Source organism: Notechis scutatus, chromosome 6, assembly GCF_049901735.1.
Source record: "Notechis scutatus isolate UNSWTSFEM ecotype Mainland chromosome 6, rNotScu1.2, whole genome shotgun sequence".
NCBI lineage: Eukaryota > Metazoa > Chordata > Lepidosauria > Squamata > Elapidae > Notechis > Notechis scutatus.
This window is the reverse complement of record NC_142014.1, coordinates 55,802,196-55,815,617: the sequence shown is the minus strand read 5'-3', so window position 1 is coordinate 55,815,617 and position 13,422 is coordinate 55,802,196. Positions and strand designations below refer to the sequence as shown.

General features: G+C 37.1%; 1 protein-coding gene across 1 annotated transcript; it reads right to left on the bottom strand.

The window, feature by feature from the left end:
• Positions 1-2,598: 2,598 nt before the first annotated feature.
• MB (myoglobin) lies at positions 2,599-12,890 on the bottom strand. The gene is made up of 3 exons (XM_026694949.2): positions 12,356-12,890; positions 9,112-9,334; positions 2,599-4,599 (listed from the first exon to the last, which is right to left on the bottom strand). Exons 1-3 carry the CDS (start codon positions 12,448-12,450, stop codon positions 4,453-4,455), a joined length of 465 nt encoding a protein of 154 aa, XP_026550734.1. The 5' UTR covers positions 12,451-12,890; the 3' UTR covers positions 2,599-4,452.
• Positions 12,891-13,422: the final 532 nt, after the last annotated feature.

Sequence of the window (13,422 nt, the reverse complement as noted above, 5' to 3'; positions counted from 1 at the left end):
CACATGGCCACGCCCACAAGCCACACCCACAGAACCGGTAGTAAAAGTTTTTGAATCCCACCACTGGTCTGTTTCTGTTGCTCCCCTCTGGAAGCAGGTTTCAAAGTATTTCTTGCAGGACTACCAGATTGTGTAACAGCTTTGTTCCCTATGCCCTCTGTCTGGTAACCTTGCAAGATTCATTTTTCTCGCCATGTACATGTATACATCCGAACCAGATTATGTGTCATGTCCTTGTTGGAGTCTGATGCTGAGAGAGAGATTGAGGAACTGACAGGGAATGGGAGTGTGGCTCCGATGGCTGTGGAAGAAATAGGGGAAGTGCACAGTCCAGCTGGGCCTTCAGAGGAAGACCCAGAGGAAGACCCTCTTCATCTTAGGACATGCAGGGAGGAATGGAGAAGGGAGCAACATGGCTTATGGAAGAGAAAAGGGCCCTGATCCCTTTCATTAGTTGCAGATGGGAGAACAGGATATAAGAAAGGCGTTTGCATACAGCACCTTGCTGGAAGCAAAGCGTGCATTATCTTTGTCAAGGCTTATCTGGGTTTTGGTGTCCTCCCAACTGTGTGTGCTTCATTATCTTTTGGAAGTTTGCAATTTATTATCCTGGCCTGTCGTGTTAATTACTTCAGCGTGGTTTGTGTTGGTTTTTTTATTTCTAATTTATCTGTACTTTGGGTTCGGACTGCATTCCTTCCCTTTGTTGACTGTTTTTGGAAGAGTTTGATCTCCAGCCGAGGATAACTGGACATTGGGGCCAAGTTGGAGGTATTAAAGTGACTTTAGCTATTTTTGTGACTTTGTTGCTTTTGTGCCACACCCCAGGTAATCATATTATGTTGTTTCTCCATGTCATATAATATATGTGGGTATATGCATAATTTTGTATTTATTTATTTATTTTGTCATGTTTACGTAGTATATATTGGAGGTGGTAACTCTTTGAGAGCTGTATGCAATGAAATTTCATTTTAATGTATGCCAATTAGTGTACATTCAAAATGACAATAAAGCTATTCTAAGTTCTAAGTTCTATGTCAGATAGTCATATTCCAAAGATTCAGGGTAAATGTATTAATATCCTTTTCTTTGCTGATGATATGATTCTAATGGCTCATTCTGAAATAGGCCTGAGAAAACTATTGCAAATGCTAAATACCTACTGGGTTCTTACATCTTAAAACATTGATAAAATAAACTCTAAAATTATGATATGTAGCAAAAAGGGCATGAAATATAATTGACATATAAATAGGGAGCCTATTGAACAAGTGAATTCTTGTACTGATTTAGAAGTGGTTTTTACCAACACAGGGTCATATGTCAATCTTTTTTTAAAAAGCTTGGTAAGGGCCAAGGTAAATACTTAAAGATTAAATTAACTAATTATAATTACCCAAATACCTTGACCCTTGTATTGAACATCTTCAGGGGAAAATAGTCACAATGTTGATTTATGATATGGAATTGTGGGGCTTTACAAAAGCTATCTGACTTGAACAAGTCCACATTTCTGAGACCTGTACTAGGAACTGTACTAGAACTGTTAGAACAGAAACAGGTATCCATTCCATACGTAGCCAATCAATAATTAAATTTGTCACATACTCTCAGAGGATCCATTCAATGGATCCAGATAGGGTACTCAAAATATGTTTAGCAGATAAATATGGTTCAGTCCAATTCCTGGGTAAGCTGACTTACCAAAGTTATTTCACAGCATGGATTTTCTGCCCAGTACAATTTCAACTATCCCCTAGACAAGGAATTTTTTTTAACAAAGACTCTTTGATATCAATGCCCAAACTGACATGGAATTTTTGGCAAAAAAAAAGTAGATCTTTAAATTGATTGCTAAGAAGAAAACTATTTTTTCATTTGAAAAATGCCTGTCAATGTGTTTGACACAATTCTTTTTTTTCATAACATTTTTTACTTTATACTATACAAAAATTCCATTTTTAGTTAAACAGTGTATTGTCTGGGTAAATAGTTTTAGGAAAGAATCATCAAAGTGTTTACAACAATGTTCATTACATTGATATTCATTCTAGAGCAAGATTTGAGTTGTTGGATTACATGGCTAAACATGGGTGCTTCCATTACCTGCGATATCATGAGAAGACATGTATAAGTGGTACCTCAGTATCAGAAATATTGCTTATGTTTGGTTGACTGACAATTATATGCCCCTCTTAGGTTTAGATCGGGGTGGCAACTTTAAGACCTGTGGACTTCATTATGAACAGAGTTAAGTTTTCAATTAAGGCAGACAGCTTAGCTAAGAACCTGTTATATTAAACGGATCAGAGTATCCTGTAAAGTGATGTGTTTATCTGATGCTTTGTATTTATCACATATGAATTATTATTGGGGTATTATATCTCTTTTACCCTGGAACTAGATTCTCTATTTTACTTTTATTTTTTAATACAGCCATAAGACTACTGATAATTAATTAATAAACATAGATTTTCCATTAAAAATGGCATTTTTAGAGGTTCGAGAGAATTTTGAAGAAGAAAACCATTTTTTTGAAGTTGACATCAACAATCCCTTTTTTTAAATACAAACAAGCAAACAAACAAACCTTCATTATTGTGGACTGATTTTTTTTTTATTAATTTGCTGAATTTTCACATTTCTGACCATGATGCAGGAAGCTAGTCTTTCACATAACAAAAGGAAGAATGGTTTGTAAGAGATTCCGATATAGACAAAATTATCTTCCTCTGGTTTCTAGTGTCTTCTCATGACATATTAATCCAAGCATGGATCGGAGTAGAACATACCACTTGTACTTACTGACTCCTTTCTCCAAGCGTCACTAGACATTTTCTTAATTTTAACGTAGAACATAGCATAAAAATAAATTAGGAATAAGGAGAGATTCAGTTCAATGTAATCTCCATTTTTAGACATTCATCATATTATTTCTTATTTGCATTTTTGAAACAGAGGTTGCTTGTCAATAGTCAGTAGCAATAGTTGGGATCTCTTCATTCTTGTCAGTTTCTGAATTTTTGAGCTTAAATTTGTTAGATTTATACCCCCCCAGCACACATACACACACTTTTCTACAGGTGTTTAATGTGGTATTCATGCTGCTCCCTCCTCCTATTTGCCCTCACAACAGCAACCTTGTGAGAGTTTCTACAGCTCATGAAGGACTAGACCATCCTACTCCTAGTCCAAAACTTTAGCCTCGTACTTTTGGATACTTGTATGGTTGAATGAGCTACTTTTCAGTAGTAATCCATTCTTATAAACCATTTAACTCTTAGCTCACAAAGTTAGGGCCAAGGAAGAAAATGGATTCTCACCTATTATCTCTTGGTGTTTAAAGAAAACAAGCTGAAGCAATTAATTGGATCGGATCCATGAACATGGGAAGGTTGAAATGGTCACCTCCATAGACTCCATAAACCACAATTTGAAAGTCATTGATTTATGGATTTCCTAGCTTTTGATTTTACAAAATTACTTGTAGTTTTACTTTGACCCTAGCCAGTAGAAATACTGATATGCCTCCCCGCACCCCACTTTGCTTGTACAGGTGAGAGGAAAATCTTGTACAATATACAGAGCAATAATCAGGTAGGACTTTCTATTCAAGTCAATTTAAATAGCAAGTTATACTATTGTTTATCCCAGTCAGGAACTAGAAAACTTATCTTCATTCACTTTCCTGAATAACATTTTCACTTTTCCTGTTTCTGAATACTAATATATCATCGTAGAGCCAGTTGTGAACTAGGCAATATGTAAAGAGTGCATGCAACTGTTTTTATTATACATAATTAATATTTTATTAAGTGCTGAAGATCAAAAGGAATCTCAGTTGATAACCCAAGCCACACATGGAGTTGGCAAGTTTTCCATCACACTTAAAGCTGCAGCAGTAGCATACAATTGTTTTAGGCAAAGGGATGTGCTTCAATGTTGAGTAGTATCAGAATCATACTTATACAAAAATGGGCAACTCTAAATTTAATACAATTTTAATCCCATTAATTACATATAGAACACCAAGGGAGATCTCATTTACGATCTCAGGAACACAGAATGGCATCTGCTCCCCAATTCTCCTTCCCTATTTGTCTGGCTATAGGTGGTGATTTTGTGGAACATCCCACTGAACTAAAAAGTGGTGTAATGATTACATATCCAGTCCTATCACCCCCACCTTTCTAGCCCTTTAAACCCTTTAAACTTCCCTCTTGACCTCATTAGATATCCTACAAATGTATTGGTTTTATTCCTTTAAGTCTCAGCCAAAATGGCCTTAGTAGACATTAGAGATTTTGAACAATATACCTTGCCATCTTCAAGTGTAGCATTAACAAAATTCAATTTATTCAAGCTATTTTCTTGTGATGACATGAAAATATTCTCCTAAACACACCTAGGCACACTAAGTCTTCTCGGTGGAGACATCTTCGTTCCTTACTAGCCCTGGAAGCCAAGTTCCTTGTATTTGCTGGCCATACCATTCCGGAACAGCTCCAAGGCTTTCCTCATTGCCTCTTGACAATCAGCCCCAAAATCTGCAGAATGTTTTTCAGCAATGACATCAATGATGACTTCAGAAATGAACTATATAAGAAGTATCAATGGTGGCATAGAGAAATAAGGGATAAGAAAAAGGATGGGGGGAAGAGACAGAAAGTGAGAGTGTTCTTAAAATGGCAAGTAAATGTCAAACATCAAAGCAGCAAACATGATAGCTTTACATTAACTTTGGTCAGAGCAAGAAAGAAGAAAATAAAAAATAATATATATTTAACATTTTTCTCTTAACATGTAAATGTCTCAGACCTTAGTCAAAGGTTGGCTCATCCATTTCTCATTCATTTCTGGTGGGACAGAGTACAAGGTTCTCTAGATATTGCAGCATTACAGCTTTTTTACTCTTGGCTATCAGAGTGAAGGATGTTCTAAATTCCCAACAGATATGAAAGATGCTGCGATTTGTAGTCAATTGACAACTGAAGAGATGCATATTGAAACTTCATGCATTCTTTGTGGTTGAATGAAATGATCTCTAAAGAGGTTCAGTACATTAGAAGGCTTTGCTTCACTGATCAATAGCCATCCATGTTACTGCTTATCCAGGGCCACTAGTAAAGGGAAAAGTTATTTCTTTCTTGTGGGAAAGAATGAAGAAATATGCATTTCTTTCTACTGCATACCCTGTGATCAAGATTGATGTTATTGCAGATTCACAGCCTCTTCTTGGTTGCCAAGAACAGAATATCCTTTCCTCGCGACAATTAAGGTACCCTGTTAGTTGTTATTACGTAATTGAATTAATGGAGCGAGATACATACACTAATAATACTATTACTCCTGAGTTGAAAAGCTGTGGCATAAATCTTATTTAAGGTAGCATATAGTATCTTGCATTACTATCATGGCTGGCTGAGGAATTCTGGAAGTTGAAGTCCACACATTTTCAAGTTTGCTAAGATTGAGAAACACTGATGTAAACTGATGTAAACTGATGTAAACTGAAGCTTGAAACAATTCAGTCAAAATAGAGCTGGAAGGGACCTTGGAGGTCTTATACTCCAGCCGTCTGCTCAAGCAGGAGATCCTATTCTATTCCAGACACGTGACTTTCCAGTCTCTTTTTTAAAAACCTCCACTGAGTGATATTAAACTGTTCCACTGGTTAATTGTCCTCACTATTCGGAAGTTTCTCCTTAATTCCAGATTGCTTCTCTCCTTGATTAGTTTCCATCCATTGTTTCTTGTCCTGCCCTTGGGTGTTTTGGAAAATAAAACCCCTTCCTCTTTGTGGCAATCTCTCAAATACTGGAATACTGCTATCATGCCACCCCTAATTAAAACATTTCTTTATTCAGACCCTATGGTTGAAAATGAGCTGTAATTTTATTCTAAAGCAGTCCAGGCAAAAATCTCTGGCATTCATGAACCATTCTGCTTTATACCTACTCCTTTGTTACTTCTTGGGTATTTGAAAATTTGCAAAGCTAGGAGAAATTTGTACCAGCTACTTGAAGAAACACTTTAAAAATATTTTTCAAGCAGAATAATAGATATATATATCCTCTTACTTTCTCTGTAGTGGAAACAATATAGGAAATAGTACTCACACTTCTTTAACATTTTCCTCCTTAACTAGAAATGTGATTTATCTCATTCCTGAAGTTAAGTGAGCTTTGTAAAATAGATCATCGGTCTGAGCCATGCATTCCTCCTCTCTCTGATCTTTCTTTCTAATCTGGTAGCTAAGAAGTGCACACTGAACCTTGTCCAAGAAAAAGAAAAATAAAGGCTTTCAATATTTTATTATCTTTTGGAACAAGATTCCAAAAGATTGCAAACCTTCCTATTGGGTTTTACACAGCCGAGTATGGGAAAGAAACGTAGGAGTAAGTGTTCATTACATTTTAGCAGTGTTATGGTGATTTTAAATGTGTGTTTTATGTTTACACATATATTAATATTTTAATATTTTATTCAAAAGAGACAAGAAGCTGGGCTTCCAGTGTGAGTTATCTCACACTTCTTTCTGCGAATAAGCAGAGACAACCACTGTGAAGAATGAAAGACTGGCAAGTAGACTGGTCCTTTAAATCTCTCCAGAGAGCAAGAGCTCAAGAGTGCTCTATATAACAACTCCTCACATAAATCAGCGGTCTCCCACAGGTTTGAGCACCGGGAGGCAAAAGAGATGACATCTTTGCTCTCAGCAACAGGAAAAGCCTTTCATAAGAAGGCTAAGCCAACCAAACTCCCTTTCTAATCACATTCAGACATGTCAGTTTAGCCATTTTATAGGTATTGCAGAGTTCAAAATGGAAAAATTGATACTTGGTATGTTTTACCTTCTGTGGATTTTAAGAAATTTTAAGCAGAAACTTAAAATGTCTCGGGAGATTCTCAGTCATCCAGGTCATCCGGGTCTCCCAAAGGTGATTTTTTTCAAGAGGACATTCTGGAAAGAAGAAGCTTCTTGGATGAGAAGCTAAACCAGTCTTCAAAGAGAAACCAGAAAGTCCAGTTGCCTTTTGAAAAAAGCACCTTTTGGACACTTTTGTCACTTAAGACTTTAAAAGACTTTAAAATAATATAAATAATATAGCAAAAAGCAAAAAAAAAAGTTATTAATTTAAGAAAGTTTTAAATGGATTTGGAGACCAGAGAGATTTGATTATTTTTACTCTATGATTTGAAAAAAAAACCAGTATACAATTGAATAATATACTTATTAGAAACAACTGAAATAGAACCAACTCCGTATTAGGAACTGAGGTTTAATGAAATTTGCAAATGGACACCAAGGGGAATTAAATGATCAAACAGAAAAGAGTTTAAATGGCTAGGTTGGCTGTAATACCATCTTAAGGAATTTCAAACATTGATTGAAATAATAGTACAGGTAGTTCTTGATTTACAACCATTTGTTTAGTGACCCTTCAAACTCATAAAATGGAACAAAACTCACTTAACAAATTTTTCATTAGCACATAAATTCCAGGCTCAATGTGGTCGTATGTCAAGTGCTACCTGTAACTAGTGTCTCCAAAAGGATACAGATTTCAAGGGATAAACTTTTAGAAGATAACAATAAAAACTTTTTTTAAAAACCCTTTTACCTGACCTTTTTACCTGACCCTTTTACCTGACCTGAAGACATGGAAGAAAACAAAATTGAGATTACCAAAATACAATAGACTAATCAAGGACATGGAACATCTTCAACAACAAGAAATCCCAGACAATGTTTCTTTATGGGGCTTGCAAAGTAAGCTGGTGAAACCTTTGAAGACGTCTTCTAAATGCCAAAGCATAACAAAAGATCAAAGTCCGTGAGATGATTTAAAGGTCAAGATTGTGCAGAGCAAAAAGGGGAAATATAAAGTTGGACTATTTGACCATGGATAAACTATTTTATATATTCACTATTGAACTGCATCTTTCAAGTAGTGTCATTCTATATTTATTTGTTTGTTAGATTTAAATCTGATTTCTTTTTCTACTAGCAAAAGGCAATCTATGTCTTCCTCCAAAATTGAGCTTCTATGGTTTATAATGGCCTTGAACCCAGGTCCCCTTGATTATAATCCAATACTTAATCACTATGCCATGTTAACTGAATCCTCAATAATGTACATTGAACCGGTTTATTCAAATGGGGTCTGCTTCCCCGTGCAACAATTAGAACTATTATTAAACCAGAATGGACGTTAGTCTGCTATTCCACTACTAGAAATTAAAGCTGTGTGTTCTTTCCTTTCTCTTTTTTCATTTTTGCTTTTATTAATTGAAGGGTAGCAAATTCAATCAAATAAGAGGGGCAGCACTGAGGGATCCTTGGTGCTTTCTGACATGGTTGTTTTCTTGCAGATGTTTCATTACCCCTACTAAGTAACATTATCAGTGTAGTCATTAGCATTGATAATATTATTTAGTTTGGTTAATGAAACATCTGCAAGAAAACAAACAAGCACAAAGAGCACCAAGAACTCCTCATTTCAATCATGAGCTGCAAATATTCTCCTTTAGGGACTGCATTGTCCAGTTTCTACTTGGATAATCCATAGTTAGCATTTATTTGGAAATATCTACTGGCAGGGTGTGATCATCTGATGATTTCTGAACAAATTTTGGTAAATTCAATATTAATTTTATCTTCCTAGGGCAAGACTTCACTGTGCGGGCAGCCACTACTAAGTTAGATGGTGTGGCAGCTGGCTTGATATATTTAGTTCTCTTTCTATTTAGAATGTAGAATAAGGGACCTTGGAGGTTTTCTAGTCCAACCCCCTGCTCTAGCTGGGCTAGCATCAGTGGTCAAAAAGTTTAACTTTAACTACTAAATGTTTTGTTTGAGGAGATCAACCAAGGTCAAAAAGATGCTGTCAGCCCTGTAATGTCATCATCTGATGACAAATAAATAAGCTTTCCCTTGAAAGATGATTTTTGTCAACATTATACTTCTAAATTGCCCTTTTAAACTTCCTATATCTGTTCTAAAATTTAGTAAGCAGGCCTACACATGCTCAGAATACAAACCTTTGCTTTTCTGCTTAATAATTAGCTCTTTGGGTATACATGACTGGCCACCATCATACTTACTTCTAAATATTTGACTGGAATCTTATGCTTGTTGGCATGAGTCTGTGCCAGTGGTGCCAGTTCAGCTTCATGGGACCCTTTCTGTTTCAGGATTTTACCCAAAGCACTGAGGACAGTGGTTCCATGTTTCTTGAGTTCTTCTGAGTTCTTCATCTCCTCCAGAGTCTTGAAATTTTTGAATTTGACAAAGCGCTCTTGAGTCTCAGGGTGGTTCTGGAACATCCTATGAATTATATAGAGAAACTCAGGAAGAACCAAGTCAATGATGCTGAGTCTTCGATCATCTTTAACCACCTATATCAGTTAAGCCTACAGACACATTTTAGATGCCTACAGTATATTAGACCCTGTTTACATAAGTTACTTAGGTGGTATAGTAAGTTGATGAATTATGAGAGTTGCCCTTTCACTGGATCCTTGGAGAGTGGGATTTCCATTTTTAGAACTCATTCATAGTTCCATTTTTAGAACTCATTCATAGTTACGTGACTCTCCTGCAGCTTATCTCATCCCTTGAGTATTAAAAAAAGAAATGTTCACCTTTCATTTCAGACTTCAACAAACATTAAAAAAAAAAGCAGCTGCATAGATTCAAAAGACAATTTCAGTAGGATTATGGATCACAGTATAAAGGAAACCCTGCACATAATTTTGATTAAATTATGTAGCTATAATTTTAGGCATGCCTGAGACTATTAAAATCAATAGTGGTGATCATGCTTAAATACGTTAAATTACATAGATGTGTGTTCATAACAATCTCTTTGTTAAATATCATTTAACAAAATGAAATTCAATGTAAAGAAAAGTAAAGTCCTACACTCAGGCAAGAAAAACCAAAAGTACATATATAAACTAGGTGAAACCAGGCTTAATAGCAGTAACTGTGAGAGGGATCTTGGAGTCTTAGTGGATAACCAGCTAAATATGAGCCAACAGTGCGCAGCAGCAGCCAAAAAAGCTAATGCAATTCTAATTTGCATTAACAGAGGGATACAATCGAAATCAAGTGAGGTATTAATAGCACTCTATAAAGCCTTAGTAAGACCACATCTAGAGTACTGCATCCAGTTTTGGTCACCACATTATAAAAAAGATTTTGAGACTCTAGAAAAAGTACAGAGAACAGCAACCAGGATGATTAGGGACTGGAAACTAAAACGAAGAATGGTTACAGGAACTGGGCTTGGCTAGTCTAGTGAAGAGAAGGATGAGGGGAGACATGATAGCAGTCTTCCAATATTTGAGGGGCTGCCACAGAGAGGAAGGGGTCAAGCTATTTTCTAAAGCGCCTGTAGGCCAGACAAGGAATAATGGATGGAAACTGAACAAGGAGAGATTTAACCTGGAAATAAGGAGAAACTTCTGACAGTGAGAACAATCAACCAATGGAAGAGCTTGCCTTCGGAAGTTGTGGGAGCACCATCACCTGAGACTTTCAACAAGAGATTGGACTGCCATCTGTCAGAAATGGTATAGGGTCTCCTGCTTGGGCAAGGGATTTGACTAGATGACTTACAAAGTCCCTTCCAATTCTAATTATATGTTATTATGATAATGCAATTATATTAACAGAACCAGCACCATAAGCAGGATTATTGCCACTTGGAAAATATGTTCTAGTTATTATCTAGGTTATTGTTTAGGGCAGGGGTGTCAAATTCAAGGCCTGCAGACCCGATCCAGGGTACTTAACTCTGGCCCATTGGGCCACCCTGGAAACTGTCCTACAGTGCCTCTGCCAGTGAAAATGGAGCTTGAGAGGGCCACCCATTCCCAAGCTTTATTTTCCCTGGCAGAGGGTTGCAGGAGGCAATCGCAGCCGGAAATGAAGCTCAGGAGCCAGTTTTCACTGGCAGAACGCTTGTCACTTATAACTAAGCTGTCTTATAAATAATATCTAAATATCTAAATTTCAGATATTAATTTCCTATGGCTCAATGGGTGACCAAAGATCAGGAAACAGACAGAAACCAACAAAAGGAAAGCAGCTAAGCAAGTTGATAGTGTAATGGAATGTTGATAGGGGTCAACTATGTACAATGACATGGCCAAATTTAGAGCTGGTGAAAGATCAGATAAGTGTGATGATTTGGGATACATCCATCAATGGAAAATACAAGCATATTCTATATCCTATTCTATTTTGTATTTCATCTCCCTGTCTTCTGCTACTTAAGCCAGAGGGTAGAAAACACACAGGACTGGTATTATCTTCAGTGACCTTTTTTTTGTACTATTCCCCACTGCTACCAATTTCCTCCAACTGTCATTGCCATTGTCCAAATATTGCCTATCTGTGCTGCTCCTACTGTTCCAAATTATACAGAAGATGGTATGTGAAGATGAATCTTCTTTCATGAACCCACTCATGAATCTGACAGTGCGGCCAGCTGAGCAAAGGTGTGCTTTGCAAATATTGAAAATCATGGTCATGCACACTCCAAACTGATCACAAGCCAGTTTCAAAACACAACCCTTTATTTTCCAAGTCTTCCCTTCACTGTTGGTATTTTGTATGTTTCCTAGGTTCCTTTCATCCCTGTCATTTACTAGCTTCCTTATTTTTGATCCCAACATTTATCCCAACAGATGGAACAGAGCCGTACTGTTTTATTTGGGGAAAAAGAGATGGAATGTTTGTCAACATAATCCTAACATTGTTAACACTTGTTAATTTATGCTGATGGCATCTTGAAATATATATTTCCCTTTAGATGGGGCACCCTGATTTTTGTTTCACTGCATTGTCTAGAGAATAATAATGTTAATTGGGCATTTGTTACTTATTTGTTAGTTTTCCCACCTTGTCCATAATGAATGATGCACAAATCAGCCAAGATCCATTTGGCAGGAACTCAAAAGAAAAGGCAGTATAAGATGTGGCTCTAGTCTAGAGGTACAAGTTTTATGTTAGTACAGTTCTGTGCCCACTCAAGAATGGATGGAGAGCACTTTAAAACAGCAAGGAGAAAAGGCACTGTTATTATTAATCATTCACTCAAACACAGATTAAACTCCTTTGGAAGCCTTTGCCCCCCCCCCTCCCCAAGGGCTTATCTAATAAAGAAGTCAGTACAAATTGAGGACAACAAAATTAAAATATCAGCAAGTTTGCATCTCTTTTTCTCTGCCTCTGTAATGTTTAGTTTTGAACCACATGCCAAGCAAATTCTTAAATCACCACCATGCCAGCTTGTTGGGATTGTTGCTGCTCAGATTTCCACTCCTACTTTCTGCTTACCTGATGATGACTTCCTGACCATGCAAAGAGAGATCCGGTTCCACTTTGTCCCAGATGTCCATGACCTTCTGCCATTCCTGCTCGGTGAGCCCCATAATATTATGACAATGAAAAGCCTTTAGCTAAAGAGATACAGACAGTCCGGGTGTTCTCCCACGAGTGAAGGTTGAACAGAGAGATCTGTTGGTTTAATAAACTGACTAAAGATTGACATCTATCACTTGACAACTCCACTCTAGGTCACTCTGGTCAAACTCTTAGTGGAAAGCTATTTTGAATCAGGTGCTATTGTGGCAGACCTCGATGAAATAATTGCTGACTCTGGTATCAGACTGGTACTTAAGGTTTTAAGTCCCACAAAAAGGACACTGCCAAGCATCAATGCCAGGAATTTGGTATTCAACACCCAACCCAAGAACAGAGAAGATGTTCCAATTTTTCATTTTATCTTTGACAGCCAAAAACACACATGGCAAGGGAGATCAGTGATCAATAGCACCATGGAACACATAAGAAACTGAACCCCTCCACAACACTCAGCCCCACCATTTTCTGAGCCTGACCTGTATCATAAGTAGACCACAGTGGACAAGGGGGAGGAAAATACAGATAACTTTTTAAAACATTAAGAGTAGCTGAAAATAGTTCCTTCAGAAGGAAGGAAGGTGACTAGCGAGGGAATGTAATTAGATACTCCCATCTCACAGGGCTGATAAAATGTTCAGACGCCTTCTCCAAGTTCCCTTCATTAAAATTAAAAATCACATTAGTCTTGGACCTCCAGGAGATGTGCAATCGAACCTTCAGGGTCCCAGAATCAAGGGGTCCCATCTCATGTTAATCAACAGACTCCAATTCTGTTTTATGCTCAGTTATGTCTGACCTTATTCACTTTCAGCCAATGCCCCAGAGTTTAGAAGACATATGCAACGACGACACCATTAAAGCCAACCTCTTTAACACATTCTTTGTAAACAGCAGTGGATCATGCCCAGTATTTCCTAGTCAAACCACAGACAACTACAATGTTTTAATACATATCAATTTTACAGAAGACAATGTTGAAA

Bases quoted from the DNA above. Each gene is read 5' to 3' on its own strand.
- MB (XM_026694949.2), bottom strand. From the start codon at position 12,450: ATGGGGCTCACCGAGCAGGAATGGCAGAAGGTCATGGACATCTGGGAC. The intron at 9,335-12,355 runs GTAAGCAGAAAG...TATAATTCATAG, and splicing joins GGTCAGGAAGTCATCATCAG to GATGTTCCAGAACCACCCTG. The intron at 4,600-9,111 runs GTAAGTATGATG...CTTCTTATATAG, and splicing joins TTCCAGTCAAATATTTAGAA to TTCATTTCTGAAGTCATCAT.